Here is a 14,786-nt window from a genome sequence, read left to right as displayed (position 1 = left end):
GGGCTCGGCACCTCGCCTCCGGCACTTCGCCCGCTTGCCCTTCCCCAACCCCAGAACCTTCCTTTCGGGTCTGTCTTTGCAATTCAGCCCGCCCAGCTGGCGGAGACTTCTGACAGCTCTCCCAGACCCTGGTTTTGCCTAAGGCCCTAGCACGACTCCCATGGAAACTTGCGGGTAGCTCTCCGGCTGGGTCACATACATGAAGCCAACTACTTTGTACCAGATAAAACGCTACGTGCGCATTGCGGTGTCCCCCGATGACAACCCCTCTCCCGTAGGTAATGAGAAATTGCGGAATCCTAAAAGTGTCAGGGTCTTTCGATTTCACCGACTCCCCTTCATTGAGCGTCTTGGGGTCAACAGATTTTGTTGCCCTGCTCCTTTTCCCGTTTTCCCAACTTTTTTTCTTAAATTTCCTAAAAAGGAGGGAGGGAGGGAGGGATGGGGGTGCTACTCATCATTTACGAATCATTGAGTATGAGGATATGACCATGCTGCAGTCATTGAATGAGCCCAGTTTTGGATCGTAAAGCAAAAGAACTAACTCTTCAGCTCTGTTAACAGTCTTTTTGGTTAAATCCTGTGTCCTGGAGCTGTAACCCAGAAAAAGGTGGTTGACGAGAATTTTTATTCCTCTCTTTACATATTCTTTTTTGACTCAAATTTAAGTTGTCCCACAGTTTCCAAAATAGCATTGAACTTGTAGGTTTTAGTCAGGCTTACCTATGTTTTTTGCCATAGCTTGACCCCTTGAGAACAGAGGGAAAAACACAGAACCAAATCCACCCCTAGTCTAATTCCTTAGATTCTTGAGCATACAGAGTATTTACAGAAACATTTCCCAAAAATTCATGTTTGAAAAAATTTGTAGCATGTTTGTGGCCTGGCAATAGAAGTTAGAACTTGTAGTCGAGTCATTCAAGTCTACAAGTAACATAAGTTATAGTGACGCCTGTGCTATGCAGATAAATTAGAATATATTAGTATCTTTTATTTGCAATAAATATAAAAACTGGCTTTTAAAATTTCAGAAGGGTTACTTTTAACATGTTCTGGGGCTTTTTGGTGGGTATAGAAAAGTTGAATTTTTCAAATTTTCTAGAATGAATATGTTTTCTTTAACCATTGAAAGCATTAAAAAAAAAAAGTTGAATTTTTCTCTATTGGCGATATAGCTGGTTCTCTTATGAACAAAATGAATCTTCTGATTATACAGTACTCCAGAATCCCCAAGTAAACTTTCTAGCATAGTTGATTCTATTGTCCAAGCAGTTTTGGCATTTTACACTTAAGTTAGGTATATTGGCTAAACTGCCTTCTAAGTTGGTAGAAAGGACTTAAAATAGTGTAATTTGTTATTCCTATTCTCTGTAGCTGTCATCATGCCGAAAATTATGTACTCTTTGTCTCATCCGCCTGTGAACCACAGATAATAAGTACCTATTTCTTCAGTCAGAATGACTTTGCAAAGTTCTTTGGAATGTTTATCAATAGAAAATTAAAATGTGTTTTCACACTTAACACATAGTAGGTTTTAAAAATAACCTTCTTTGTGAAAATTTAGTTCCAGTACTAACTGAAACAGTTTTTAAAAGGGCAGCCATTATGGTAAAATTTAGAAAGCATTTAGAAAAAGGGTACTATTTAAGTAGATGAATGTAAGAAGAAAAGAATATTTGAAGAACTTTTGGGGAAAAAAAAATCAAAACAGATGTTTTTCTTTGTCAAGAAATAAAGTTTATGCTTCTAAAATTCCTGTATGGCAGAGGGGGTAAACTTAAGAAGGAGAGAAGGAAACCTTAAGGGAAACAATTGCTTTATCTGCATACTTAAAAATGAGAAATGCCTATACACTGAAAGCTCAGTTTAAAGGTGAAAAGGAAAATAGTATTGTAGAGGATCACTGTCCAAAAGAAAGATAACGTGAGCCATGTATGTAACCTTGGGTTGTCTGATAGCCATATGTGAAACAGTAAAAACAGATAGTTAATTTTAGTATTATTTTATCCAGTATATTAAAAAGATTTCAATATGTAATCAAGATAAAGATTGAGATATTTTACATCATCTTTTTGTACTACATCTTTGAAGTCCAGTGTGTATTTTACATTTAGCACATTTTAGTTCAGAATAGTCACATTTCAAGTGCTCAGTGAACAGTGACTACTGTATTGGACAGGGCAGTTACAAAAGTAGTATCCCGAATTTATGAAGAATTCTTAGAAACCAATGTATCTTACAGTAAAAAAAAAAAAAAGAAAAAAAATGGCTGAAGGAAATGAATGAGTTCATAAAGGAGTTCAAGTGGCCAATAAAAGTGTAAAAATGTACCATACTTACCAATAAGCATAGAAATGTAAATTTAAGGATTTGCTACTCATTTCCTGTCTCATATTGGCTAAGTTTTACATAATGATACCTCATACTGAGGGTACAGGAAAGCAGGAACTCTCTTTTTCTATTGATTGGGACTTAGAGTTGAACAGTGTTTTGGAGGTCAGTTATTTTATGAAAAGAACTTTAGGGGCTCTTGGGTGGCTCAGTTGGTTGGGTGTCTGCCTTCTGTTCAGGTCATGATTCCGGGGGCCTGGGATCGAGGAGCCCCGCCTCCGGTTCCCTGCTCAGTAGGGAGCCTGCTTCTCCCTCTCCCTCTGCTGGCTGCTCCCCCTGCTTGTGTGCGCTCTCTGTCAAATGAGCGAATAAAATCTTTAAAAAAAAAAAAAAAAACTTTAAAGGTTTATACCTTCTGACCCAGTGGTTCTATTTTTTTTTTTAAAGGTTTTATGTATTTGAGAGAGAGCGGGGGTAGGAGGGAAGAGCAAAGGGACAGGGACTAGCGGACTCCGCACAGAGCCCCACGTGGGGCTCGATCCCAAGACCCTGGGATCAGGACCTGAGCCGAAGGCAGATGCTTAACTGACTGAGTCACCCAGGTGCTGCGCCGCCCTCCCGCCCTCCCCGCTCCGCCCCGTGATTCTATTTAAAGTTACATAAAGAAATAATCAGACAGGTATTACGATGTGTGCACAAGTTCATTATTCATAGTAATAAATTGATAACGTTTATAGTTATAGAGAGTTGGAAACTGAAATATATTTTGGTGCCTTTATTATGCGCTTAAAAAATCAATTTAGAAGAATAGTATCATGGGAAAATGCTATTATACTGTTAGGTAAAACTAGAAAAAAGTACAGTTAATATATATTAACAGTAAGTTTCTCTAGAAAAATTTTTTTATTAACCTTTTGTTTTTCAAACAATTTATAATAAACATAATCCTCTTAAATGATAAAAATGTGACTTAGTTTCTATAGTAAATATTTCCTTTTTAAGTTCCTCTGACTTTGCATAGAGCACTTATTTTTCATATATTTATGCCTTGCCTCATTTGGCAAAAATTGAGATGGGAGGATGCTCCTTTAAGTACAGCATACCAGATTAACAGATATGTGCTTTTGCTTAAATCTGAGGTTAATAGAAGTGTAGTTTTAAATAAAAAGGTATAAATTAAATTTTTGTGTTTTATTGTTTTCTCTAATCTGACAAGAATTTTGTTTTGTTATGCCCGCCACCCCCACGCCACTTTGAATAACTAGCAATGAAAGAACATTCTGGCAGGCTGACACCATGATTCTATGTAGTTCAAGTTAATGATAGGATTTTTAACTGTAAAATGATACTAACTATACTATGCACCTCATAACCTTTAGAGAGTGAGGTTCAATTCAACAAAGAGGTCCACGGCGAGGCATTGTTGCTGGTGCTGTGGTGCTGAACAAGACAGACATAGTATCCACCTTTATTGGGCAGACACCGGAAACGAGAAAACATGCCTGAGTGCTGTGAAAGAAGTAAATTGGGTGATGGGCTAGAAAGTAGCTAGCAGAGGCCATTTCATTAGATATGCTGAGGAGGTGGTGACTGAGTTAAGTCTTGAACAATGAAAATGAGCAAGCCAGGTGAAGATCAATCCAGGTAGAGCAAATAGGAACCCTAAAGACCAGACAAGAAAACTGCTGTGGCTTGGGTACAGGGGGATAGGGTATGAAATGAAGTTTGAGAGGCATCGGAGCCTTTTAGGCCATAGGTTTAAAAAAAGGGGGCAATATTTTAAAAATTATCAGTCTGACTACTGTGTGGAAAATGGATCAGAAAGGAGAGGGTGAATTAAAGAGATCATTTGGGAGTTATCTAGGCAAACAAGGCTGGGGCTAAGCCAGGGTAGTTAGCAATGAAGATGGAGGGAAGTAGATGGCTTTGAGGTATATTTTGGAATATAAATTATATAGTGTGATAATACAGGTAAAGTATTTTGGACAATGGCACTTGGTAAGCCCTGAATATATTAGATATTGTTGTTTTTACTTTTCTAAGCAAATATTAACAAGAATTAAGTGCACTAGGGATGTATACCAAGAGGCAGTGCAGGAAGTTGCCAGGATCTCATATTCTTTACTTAATAAAAACCCAAAAAACAAAAAAACAGAATTTTCCTGTTGCTGGATAAAAATCACGTCAGCGATAGTCCTAGGCTGAGCTACCTGATCTAGGTCACACTTTTGCTTGGTAGATGATTAGGCACAAGAGGTTTTTCTGCATTTTTGGCTAGCCAAAAGCATTAAAGTAAACTAGATAATGTTGTATTGGTAGTAATAATAATAAAATTAATTTGGCAATGACTACATTCTTAGTTTTTAAAAATTTAGGCATTTTTGAAAATACAGAAAAGTGTAAATTATAGAGTAAAAATTATGCATAATCTAGATGTTTCACCAGTCACATTTTTTTTTAAATGATTTTATTTATTTATTTGACAGAGAGAGAGAGCACACAAGCAGGCAGAACAGCAGGCAAACGGAGAGGGAGAAGCAGACTCTCCACGGAACAGGGAGCCTGACCTGGGGCTCGATCCCAGGACCCTGGGATCATGACCTGAGCTGAAGGCAGCCACTTAACCGACTGAGCCACCCAGGCGCCCCAACATTTTTTTTTTTTAAGTAGGCTCTGCACCTAGTGTGGGGCTCAAACTCAACCTCTAGATCAAGGGTCACATGCTCTACCGAATGAGCCAGCCAGGTACCCCCACTAGTCACGTTTTTAATAGTTGAAATCCCACTATGTTATTTTGTCTCTTGCTTTTTTTTTAATGCTACATTGTGAATATTTCTCCACATATTTAAAAGGTTTAAATGTATACACAATGAAAATATAGGGACCTCTCATAATTTAATTACTTTTCCATTAGGAAACATGTAAGTTGTTTCCTGTTTTTGCCATGATAAATATTACCACGAAGAGCAGTTTTTGCATTTTATATTATTGTGTATTTAATGGGTCCAGCAAGCTTCTGCTGTGCTACTCTGCTTATTATTGTGTATTTTAAGTTCACACTAACCTCTTATAAAATTAAGTGTAACAATGATTTAGTTTTTGATATGTCAGTGTTTTAGGAATTTGGGGGAGAAACTACTGAAATTGTCTCTTAAGTAAAGAGACTGATCTCTAGAAGACTTAGGCTACAAGTTTGACTCTCTAGTCCTGAAATTAGCCAATAAGAAAACAGTACAAACTGCAAGAAATCTTTTTGTTTGTTTTTGGTTATGGTTATTGCAGAAGCAACATACACAGTAGACAGAATTGTCAGTTTGCATGAGACAAAAAGAGTTTCTTTTGTTGTTTGTTGTAATCTGAAAAAGAAGGCCAAATTTCCTCTGAAAGCCAGATTAAGTGGTAGGTGACAAACCAGACTGGAGAGAGAGGACAAGTGCTTATCAGCAGTGATTGTTAGGAGCTACAGAGGCAATAGCAGTAAAATAAAAGCAGAGTGATTTTTGTAACTAGACTGACAAGAGTCTCTTTGCAATCTTGGTGAAGAAAGAGCTCTTATATATATAGTAATGAGAAGTCCTTGTCCAAACCCAAAGAACAGTGAGGACCAAACTCTCAAAGGTTAATCTTCTGTATGCAACATATTTTAGATGTCACCTTGAAGAAAGGGTATATTAGTGGTGGGTAATATTTTTTTACTATTTTTCTGCCTCCTAGAATTAATTAATGAATTCAATAATTGATTAAAAAATGGTTCTTTTTTTTTAAGATTTTATTTATTTATTAGAGAGAGCAAGCACAAGTGGGGGGAGCGGCAGAGGGAAGAGGAGAAGCAGACTCCCCATTGAGCAGGGAGCCCAATGCGGGGCTTGATCCCAAGACCCTGGGATCATGACGTGAGCCGAAGGCAGACACTTAACCGATTGAGTCACCCAGGTGCCCATTCGTTTTTTTTTTTTAAATGGTTGTGTTTCTATTGCTGTATGTTAGATACTGTATTTGTTTTATTGCATCAAATGTGGTCCTGTGTATTTTTGAGAGTATAAAGTGTTAAAGATGGTAATGTATTCTTCAAGTTTTGTGCAATTTTTGATCTTGCATTAATGCCAAACATGTACTTTTAAAGTTGCTGATACCTGAAATTCTACTGAAGTTAAAAATTAAGGACTTTTCAGAACAGCTAGCAAGGAAGCTATCAAAGATTAGTACTAGGATAGTGTCAAAAGAATGCAGGAGTCAATTTGGAGAGACCCTTCTGGCCAAAAATGGGACAGATTGACCATTAATCAGAATGACTAAAATGGATTGAAATATATTAAAGAATGTTTAAATCTATGAAATAATGATACAAATTTATGTGTCACTACTTCAGGATGGTAGGTAGTGAACTCATTATTTTGAGAACTGGTAAATAAGGAGACAATTTAGCCTGATTTTCCTATATGAACTATACTGCTGAGTAACCAAAGAAATGTGGGGAATTTTCTCTTTTTGAAGTATTCTGACAAATGAAGAAGTGGTAAAATTTGAATATCACCATTTTATAACCACCTAATGGATAAATGGTTCTGGGCACTGAACAACAGCAGACACTACACAAATAAAGAGACAACCAAATATTATGTGGTTCCTGATGAAACAACTTAACACTGCCCTTTTTTTTTTTTTTTTTAAAAGTAGGCTCTATGCCCAACTTGAGGCTCGAACTCATGACCGTGAGATCAAGAGTTGTTAGCCATACCAACTGAGCCAGGCAGGTATCCCAGAACTCCTCACTGCTTAATAAGTAGTGTTGTTCTAATAAAAAGAGTCAGAATTTCGATAAAACCTGTATATCCATTGATTTATAGAACATATAGAAGAACAGGTTAAACAACACCATGGGAATTAAGTCAGCAAAATTCAGACTGGAAAACTACCAAGACAAAAATTTAGGGCAAACAACTTGGTTTCTTCAATTTAAAATTGGCTCTTAAAAAAAGACATCCTGGGGGCACCTGGGTGGCTCAGTTGGTGAAGTGTCTGACTCTTGATCTTAGCTCAGGTCTTGAGCTCAGGGTTGTGGGTTCAGACCCTGCTTTGGGCTCTGTGCTGGGCATGGAGCCTACCTTAAAAAAAAAAAAAATACATCCTGTGGCTTACAGGAGACTTAAAAGACATCTCAGTCAACAATAGTATATGGATCTTATTAGGATCTGTTCACACACACAAAAATTCTAACACTTGTAAACAGTTGGAAATTGAGGCTATTTGATGATATAAGGCATTGTTTATTTTTTTTTATAATGGTGGTTTGGCTGTGTTTTAAAAAGTTCTTGTCTCTTAGAATACATACTGAAAAATTTATGAATTAAATTATTTTATGTCTGGGGGTGCCTAGGTGGCTTATTCCGTTAAGCAGCTGCCTTTGACTCAGGTCATGATCCCAGGGTCCCAGGTTCGAGCCCCATGTTGGGCTCCCTGCTCAGGAGGGAGTCTGCCTCTCCCTCTCCCTCTCTCCCCAGCTTGTGCACTCTCCCTCAAATAAATAAATAAAATCTTTATAAATAAATTAAAAAATTAACTATCTGAGTTTTGCATCAAATTAACATGGAAGTAAGGAAGTATTGGTGCAGGTAGAGATGAGACTAGGTTCACCATGAGTTGATAATTGCTGAAGGTGGGCAATGAGTACCTGGACATTTATTGTACTTTTTTCCTACCTTTGCATATGTTTGAAATTTAATGTTTGAAAAACTAAGGAGAACCTTGAAAAAAAATCTAGGATCAAGTCATGGAAATACTATCTTCTGAGGAAGGATTTTTAGACTGTGGAGTAGGGAAGCCTAGGTGGCTTAGTCAGTGAAGCATCTGCCTTCAGCTCAGGTCATGATCCCAGGGTCCTGGGATTGAGTCCCGCATCAGGCTCCCTGCTCAGTGGGGAACCTGCTCCTCCCTCTGCCTGCCGCTTCCCCTGCTTGTACTCTCTCTCACTCTCTCTGACAAATAAATAAAATCTTAAAAAAAAAAAAAAGACTGTGGAGTAGTCTCTCTTTAAACACTTTAGCACAGTCTCTATAAAAGCATTTGATCAGTGGGTGAAAAAAAAGCGTTGGTGGCATATTGGCTTTGTTAGGTAATAATCACAAAAGATACTTTGAATAGGACTGACAGGTCAGAACACCAGTGGCCATGGTAAACAAGATGCTTTTCTGGAGGGTGAGTTTCTTAGGAAAATGTGCTTTAATTCTTGCGTCACTGATTTGGCTAGTAGGCTACAGATTTTAATGTGCAAGGAGGTACATTGTTATATTTGCTTTACTTTAGAGTAAGAGTAAGCCTTTAAAAAATAGAGGCAAATGACCAAAAACATACTGGGTCTTCAACAGTTATTTGCCAAATAAGTGAAAAAGTAAGTTGACATCAGGAAGTTTTTCAAAAGTTCCAAGCCTGAAGCTTGAGTGAATATTTATACTGCTTTATGTTCCTCATGCTTTTCGAATTATCTTTGACATTCACGATAACTTATGTTCCTGATGAATTCTCGGAGTCATTAAGAAAAGATTTATTTTTCTTGATTTCAGAAGGCGTGTATCTGCACATGCACATACATGAGTTAATATTTTGGGACGATCATTACTAAACAGAAAAGTTTCACCCTTGGGGCGCCTGGCTGGTTCAGTAGGTAAAGCATGTGACTCTTGATCTCAGGGTTGTGAGTTCAGTCCCCAAGTTGGGTGTAGAGATTACTTAGGGAAAAAAAAAGGAAAGAGAAGTTTCAGCCCTTAAATGCTTAACTCTCCACTCTCAGGAAAAACTTGACTATCTCTAATGGTATAACTTCATTATTTCACCTAACACTTTAAAAAATATGTAAATTATTTACAAGGTGTTCAAGGTCTAATACTTACAGTAAAAAAAAAAGAGAGAAAGAGGGTCACATGAGCGTAGAGACAGATTTAGTTTTCTGCCACTTCAGTGCAAGTATGGAATATATTTTTCTTCGGTATTTCAGTCCTCCAAAGCCCACTGTCAACCAGATGCAGCAGCTGAAGTGCTTTGTAATTAGTCTTCTATTCTTCCCTCAATTAGAATTCCTATATACCGAGGAATCTCACCAAATGTTGATCTAATTATCTGATTAAAAAAAATCAGTGACAGTATGAATGATTAATATAATTCACTTATTGATTGTGAAATGAAAGAGGAATAAATCTCTAGCTAGCAGAAGGACACAGGGTAATTTTGAGTAGGAAGCCCACCTTACCTCCCCACTCTCTGAGTTCTCTATTCTGCAAAGTACATTATGCCAACATTTTTTAAAAATGAACCTAGTCTCATCTCTACCTGCACCAATACTTCCTTACTTCCATGTTTTTAAAATTTGGATGGAACCAGCATACAAAATAAAAAGTATCTATTATATGTCAGAGATGTTTCAGAAGAGGTGAATAAGAATGTCTTACCTGATTTTACATATTTTAAAAGTTTCCAGGGGTGCCTGGTTGGGCTAAGTGGGTTAAACATCTGATTTTGGCTTAGGTCATGGTCTCGGGGTCCTGCGATTGAGCCCTGGGTCAGGCTGCAGGAGGAAGCTGCTTGTCCCTCTGCCCCTTCCTCTGCTCTTGCTTGCGCGTGCTGTCTCTCTCTCTCTCGTTCTCTCAAATAAATAAATGAATAAAATCTTTTTTAAAAAGACTTAAAAAATAAAAGATTGCCATATAAATAAATTTACAAATTAGAGAATAGGAGTATTATCATTATTTTTTCTTTACAAAATGTAGTCCCCATACACCTACAGGTCAATGAAACACCTCCATAGAGAGGGTGGATTAGCATGTGCATTTGAGTATTTAGCAGAAAGTTTTATTGTTATTCTGTAAAATTATTCTCTTTCATAGTGGGTATGTTTTATTGGGTATAAAATCTTTGTTGTGAGTTTGTTTGAAATTAATTTTTTTTTCTTGTAGAATGGCAGAATTTAGTGACATTGGGAAGCTTTTCAAACATGGTTCACTGTAGTCACCCATATATTTGTACACTGAGTCAAGTGAAGTCATACTCCACAAATGTTCAGAAAGAAGGACAGGGATCACAGACTCTCAGAGTGGAAAAAGTACCATCATTTGATGAAACAGGTGTGTATAAATCTTTTAAAATAATTTTTTTTTTCTGTATACTGAATTAGCTTGTGTAAGATTATTTGTCCCTTGAATGTTCATTAGAACTTATGTACAAAACTATCTAAATTAGTGTTTACTTTGTGGAAAGCTATTAAACTGCTAATTTTAATTTTTTTGCTTTTGACTCAGTTTTGGTAAGTTCTCTTTTTTTCTGGGAGTTTGTTCACTTAAACTAAATTTTTAATTTATTGGCATCAAGTTCATAATAGTCTCTGTATACTCTTAGCAGCATATATAGTTATATCCTTTTTTTCATTCTTAATGGTGTTTGTCATTTTCTTGATTAATCTTGCCAGAGCTCTGTCCATTTTCTTATTTTTCCAAGTAATATCTTTTTACTTTGAACATTTATATTGTATGTTTGTTTCCTGTTTCGTTAATTTTTATTCTTACCTTAATTGTATCCTCTTGCTTTCTTTGTGTTTATTCTGTCATTCATTTTTAAATTATCAGGGAGCTGTTTTGTTCATTAATTCTGAACCTTCTTTCTCTTCTAAAGTAGGCATTTAAGCCATGATAGCTCTGATGGATTTGACAGTCTTTCCTTTAACAGTTTTCCTAAAATTTTGCTTTATATATTTTGAAGCTATGTTATTAGATACATAAACATTTAGAGTTGTTACATAACACTGATGAATTACATCCTTTATTTTTATGTAACAGCTCTTTTTTTTTTTTTAGTATTATCTCTACCAGATTTTATTAGTATTTTCCTGGTATAAATTTTCCCATCCTCTGACTTTAACCTTTTTTTGGTCCTGATTTGATAATCTTTGTCTTATAATTGGAAATTTGGTCTGTTTATATTTACTGTTATCACTGATATGTTTGGGCATATTTCTGCCACTGTATCATGAACTTCCTTGTGTTTTTTTTTTTTTAATTTCTTTTTGGCATTTTAAAATTTTTTTCTTTTTTAGTTTTCTTTTTTCTCATTGCATTATCCTCTTTTCCCCATATGCACACACATACATGGACTTGTTTGGGAGTTATATACTCTATGTACTTCAAAGTCTAAAGGTTATTAAAAAGTTTACATTCTTTTCTGAAAAATATAAAGAAATTAGAATTCTTTAATTCTGGTCACTTTCTCCCAATTTACATGCTATTTATTGGCTAGTATTTTGTGTCTGTTCTGCTCTTTCCCTTCTATACAATATACGTTGTTATTTGTTCAGATTTCTCTAAAATCTTTGTTAACCACTTTTTCTTATTTCTCTGGTCTTTCTGTCTGATGTGCATCCTAGGCAAACAAGTTCCTTTAGGTGAGGATCTTTTTATGGTAAAGGCACATTTAAGATGTTATTCCAGTGTCTTTTGGCTTCTGTTGGTGTTGAAAAGTCACATATCATGCTTTTGTTCTCATGTCTTTTCTATTTTATTGCTTTTTAAATTTGATTAACTTTATTTTGAAAATCTTTTTCTTTGGTGTAAACTTTAATTTTACTATGTATGTATTTCTGCATACTAGGTATGTATTTATCCTGCTTGAGATTTGTTGAGCTTCCAGCATCTGAGGATTAGTATTATTCTACAGATCTCTGTCACTCTCTATTACCTTTTCTCAGTTCTCTTTTTTTTGCTCTTAAGTTTATTTACTTATTTACTTAAAGATTTATTTATTTGAGAGAGAGAGTGTGAGCAAGCACAGCGGGGAGAGTCAGAGGAGGAGGAAGACGGAGAGAGGAACTCTAAGTAGATGCAGAGCCTAATGTGGGGCTTGATCTTATGACCCTGAGATCATAACCTGAACCAAAACCAAGAGTCGGACACTTAACCGACTGTACCACCCAGGTGCCCCTTTGCTCATTTATTTTTAAGTAATCTATACACCCAACATGGGGCTCGTGAACTCTCAACCCTGAGATCAAGAGTCACATGCTCCACTGACTGAGCCAGTTCTCAGTTCTCTTTTATCTCCTTTTGGAACTCTAATTAGAATTATGTTAGGTCTTTTTGCTTTATTTTCCATGTCTCTAAACGTCTCTGTCATATTTTGTATTTCATTATCTTTCTGGCCTGAATTCTGCATTATTTTCTTAGGTCTGCCTAGTTTGCTAATTCCCTTGTTAGTTTGCCTCTGATCTACTGGTTGATATGTATGTTGGGTTTTTAATTTCAATGATTATATTTTTCATTTCTAGAAATCATTTATTTTTCACCTTGCTTATTCTTTTTTTCCTTATGTTTTCAAACTCCTGTTTTATTACTTACCATATTAAACATGCCTATTTTATATTCTATAAATGAAAATTCTATCTGAAATTTTTTGGTTCTTACTATATTATCTTTTTCCTCTGTGCACTCATTCATGATGCCATATCTATATTTTTTAATTGAGAGTTGTTCATTTTCCATGTAGTTTTATATTTTGGAACTATTTGAAGTCTCTCTGGATTGAAGATGCATTCCTGCATAGCATTTACTTCTGCCTTTATTAGCTGCTGGGAATACAGCTTAGGACCAAATTAACTTAAATTCTTTGCTCTAGACTTTTTAGACCACTTTGGTAGCATGCATTCAGACTGCAAGCTTGTGTGAGGGCTGACTTAGCCTTATGTTTTTCACCCTCACTATTTAACACCAAAGGAGAGGTTGGCATGCTTTCTTGCTATTCCCTTCTGTGTATTTTTTTTTTAGTTCACAGCTGTACTGTCTGTCTAGCTTTTTTTCTGGGTGTCTCCTGTTAGATGTTCCAGTCTTGTTTTCTGGTCTCTCATGCCCCTAGCAGCAATGGAAGTAGAAGCTCAAAGACTATAAACCTCAACAGAAATCTCAGGGGAAAGGTTGGCTTTGGTGTTCTCACTTAGTCTGTAGAGGTTCTGCTTTCCTTTTGTTTTTGCCCTCTTTGCATCATTTTTTGTGAGCTTAGCAATGTGTTTGAAAAGATTTTGTTCAGGATATCTAGTCTGCTGTGCAGCATTAAAATGAAGTCCTTTATTCATTAATTTATTCAAGAAGTATTTTTTTTAAGGATTTTATTTATTCACTTAGGAGGTAGAACAGGGGGAGGAGCAGAGAGAGAGGGAGAAGCAGACTGCTCTGAGCGCAGAGCCGGACTCAAGGCTTGATCCCACATCCCTGAGATCATGACGTGAGTCAAAATCAAGAGTCGGACGCTCAACTGACTTAGCCACCCAGGCACCTCAAGATATATTTATTGAACACTTTTTATATGGCAGCAAATAGAATGACTCTGAGTTTATTACTAAAACAGAAAATTGCTAAAACCAAGTTAAGCAAACAAATATAATACTGTGTAGTAAATATTGTGATGGAGGAAATGTGATGGAGGAAATACTGTATGCTGCAGGAGCACTTAGAGGTCAAGAACTGAGTCTTGAGTGGTTGAGCAAGTTTTCCATGAGGAAATATTATCTAATTAGGGACCTAAAAGAAAATTAGGTATTGGTGTGATGAATGGTAGAGAAAGAAGGTAAAATGCAAGTAATTTAGTGTGATTAGATTAGTGAGTATAGGACCTGGTGGTGATGTTGGTAGTTTTGAGAGCACAAGGGATGAATATCAGGAAGTAAGTAAAGTCAGATCAAGGTTTTGTTGAGGAGTTTGGACTTCGTTTTCTAGGCAGTGGGAATCTGTTAAGAGTTTTAAGTAGAGGACGTACTTGATCAGATTTAAAATTTTAGAAAGATAATTAGTTGCCGACTGGAAAACCGATTGGAAAAGAAAGAGATTAAGAGCAGTAATACAAATGAGGATCTAGACTAGGTTAATGGCAATGCTTTTTTTAAGTGAGTAGATGAACTGGAGATTTAGCAGCTGAATAATTAGGACTTGGTGATTGAATTTAGGAAAAAGAGAAGAGGATCAAGTAAAGCATGGTGCCTGGTTACTGACTGGATTGGATGATCGTTTGGATGATTCACTGATTTCTAAAATTGGGAATACCAAAGCAAGAGTGTATTTTAATGAGAAGATGGTGATTTAGTTTTGGACATCTGAATTGTAGGTGCCTCTCTGACATCTTAACAGATGACTGGTAGGCAGTTGGGTATGCTACTTTTCTGCTGTGAGACATCATTATCTCTTGGCTGGATTACTGCCTTCTCCCTGGGCTCCGTGCTTTCACTCTCTTTCATGCTTATTACGTTTCAGCCAAACCAGTCTCCTTTTAATACAAACCTTATTCTCATTATAGGGCCTTTGCTCTAGGTACTTTCTCTTTCCAAGGTACCCTTCTACAAATGGCTGACCCTTCCGGTCGTTTACATTTTAGTTAAAATGTCAACTCTGCACAAAGTCATTCTTTAATCACTTCATCTAAAGTAGCCACCC

General features: G+C 36.4%; 1 protein-coding gene across 2 annotated transcripts in view; it reads left to right on the top strand.

Moving 5' to 3' along the window:
* The first annotated feature begins 184 nt into the window (after positions 1 to 184).
* Positions 185 to 14,786, top strand: part of SLC30A9 (solute carrier family 30 member 9) — a 78,731-nt gene continuing 64,129 nt past the window's right edge. Inside the window, exons 1-2 of one of the 2 annotated variants that reach the window (XM_081813037.1) lie at positions 185 to 278; positions 10,278 to 10,445. In XM_081813037.1, the coding sequence (XP_081669163.1) occupies positions 200 to 278; positions 10,278 to 10,445 (247 nt within the window). In that variant the 5' untranslated portion in view covers positions 185 to 199. Of the gene's footprint in view, positions 279 to 6,160; positions 6,265 to 10,277; positions 10,446 to 14,786 lie in introns of those variants that run through there. The other variant, XM_081813038.1, reaches the window with a different exon arrangement.

This window comes from Leptonychotes weddellii, chromosome 2 (genome assembly GCF_054177405.1).
Source record: "Leptonychotes weddellii isolate Sample4059 chromosome 2, ASM5417740v2, whole genome shotgun sequence".
NCBI classification, from domain to species: Eukaryota; Metazoa; Chordata; class Mammalia; order Carnivora; family Phocidae; genus Leptonychotes; species Leptonychotes weddellii.
The sequence above is the reverse complement of the archived record's forward strand: the minus strand, read 5'-3'. Positions and strand labels throughout refer to the sequence as shown.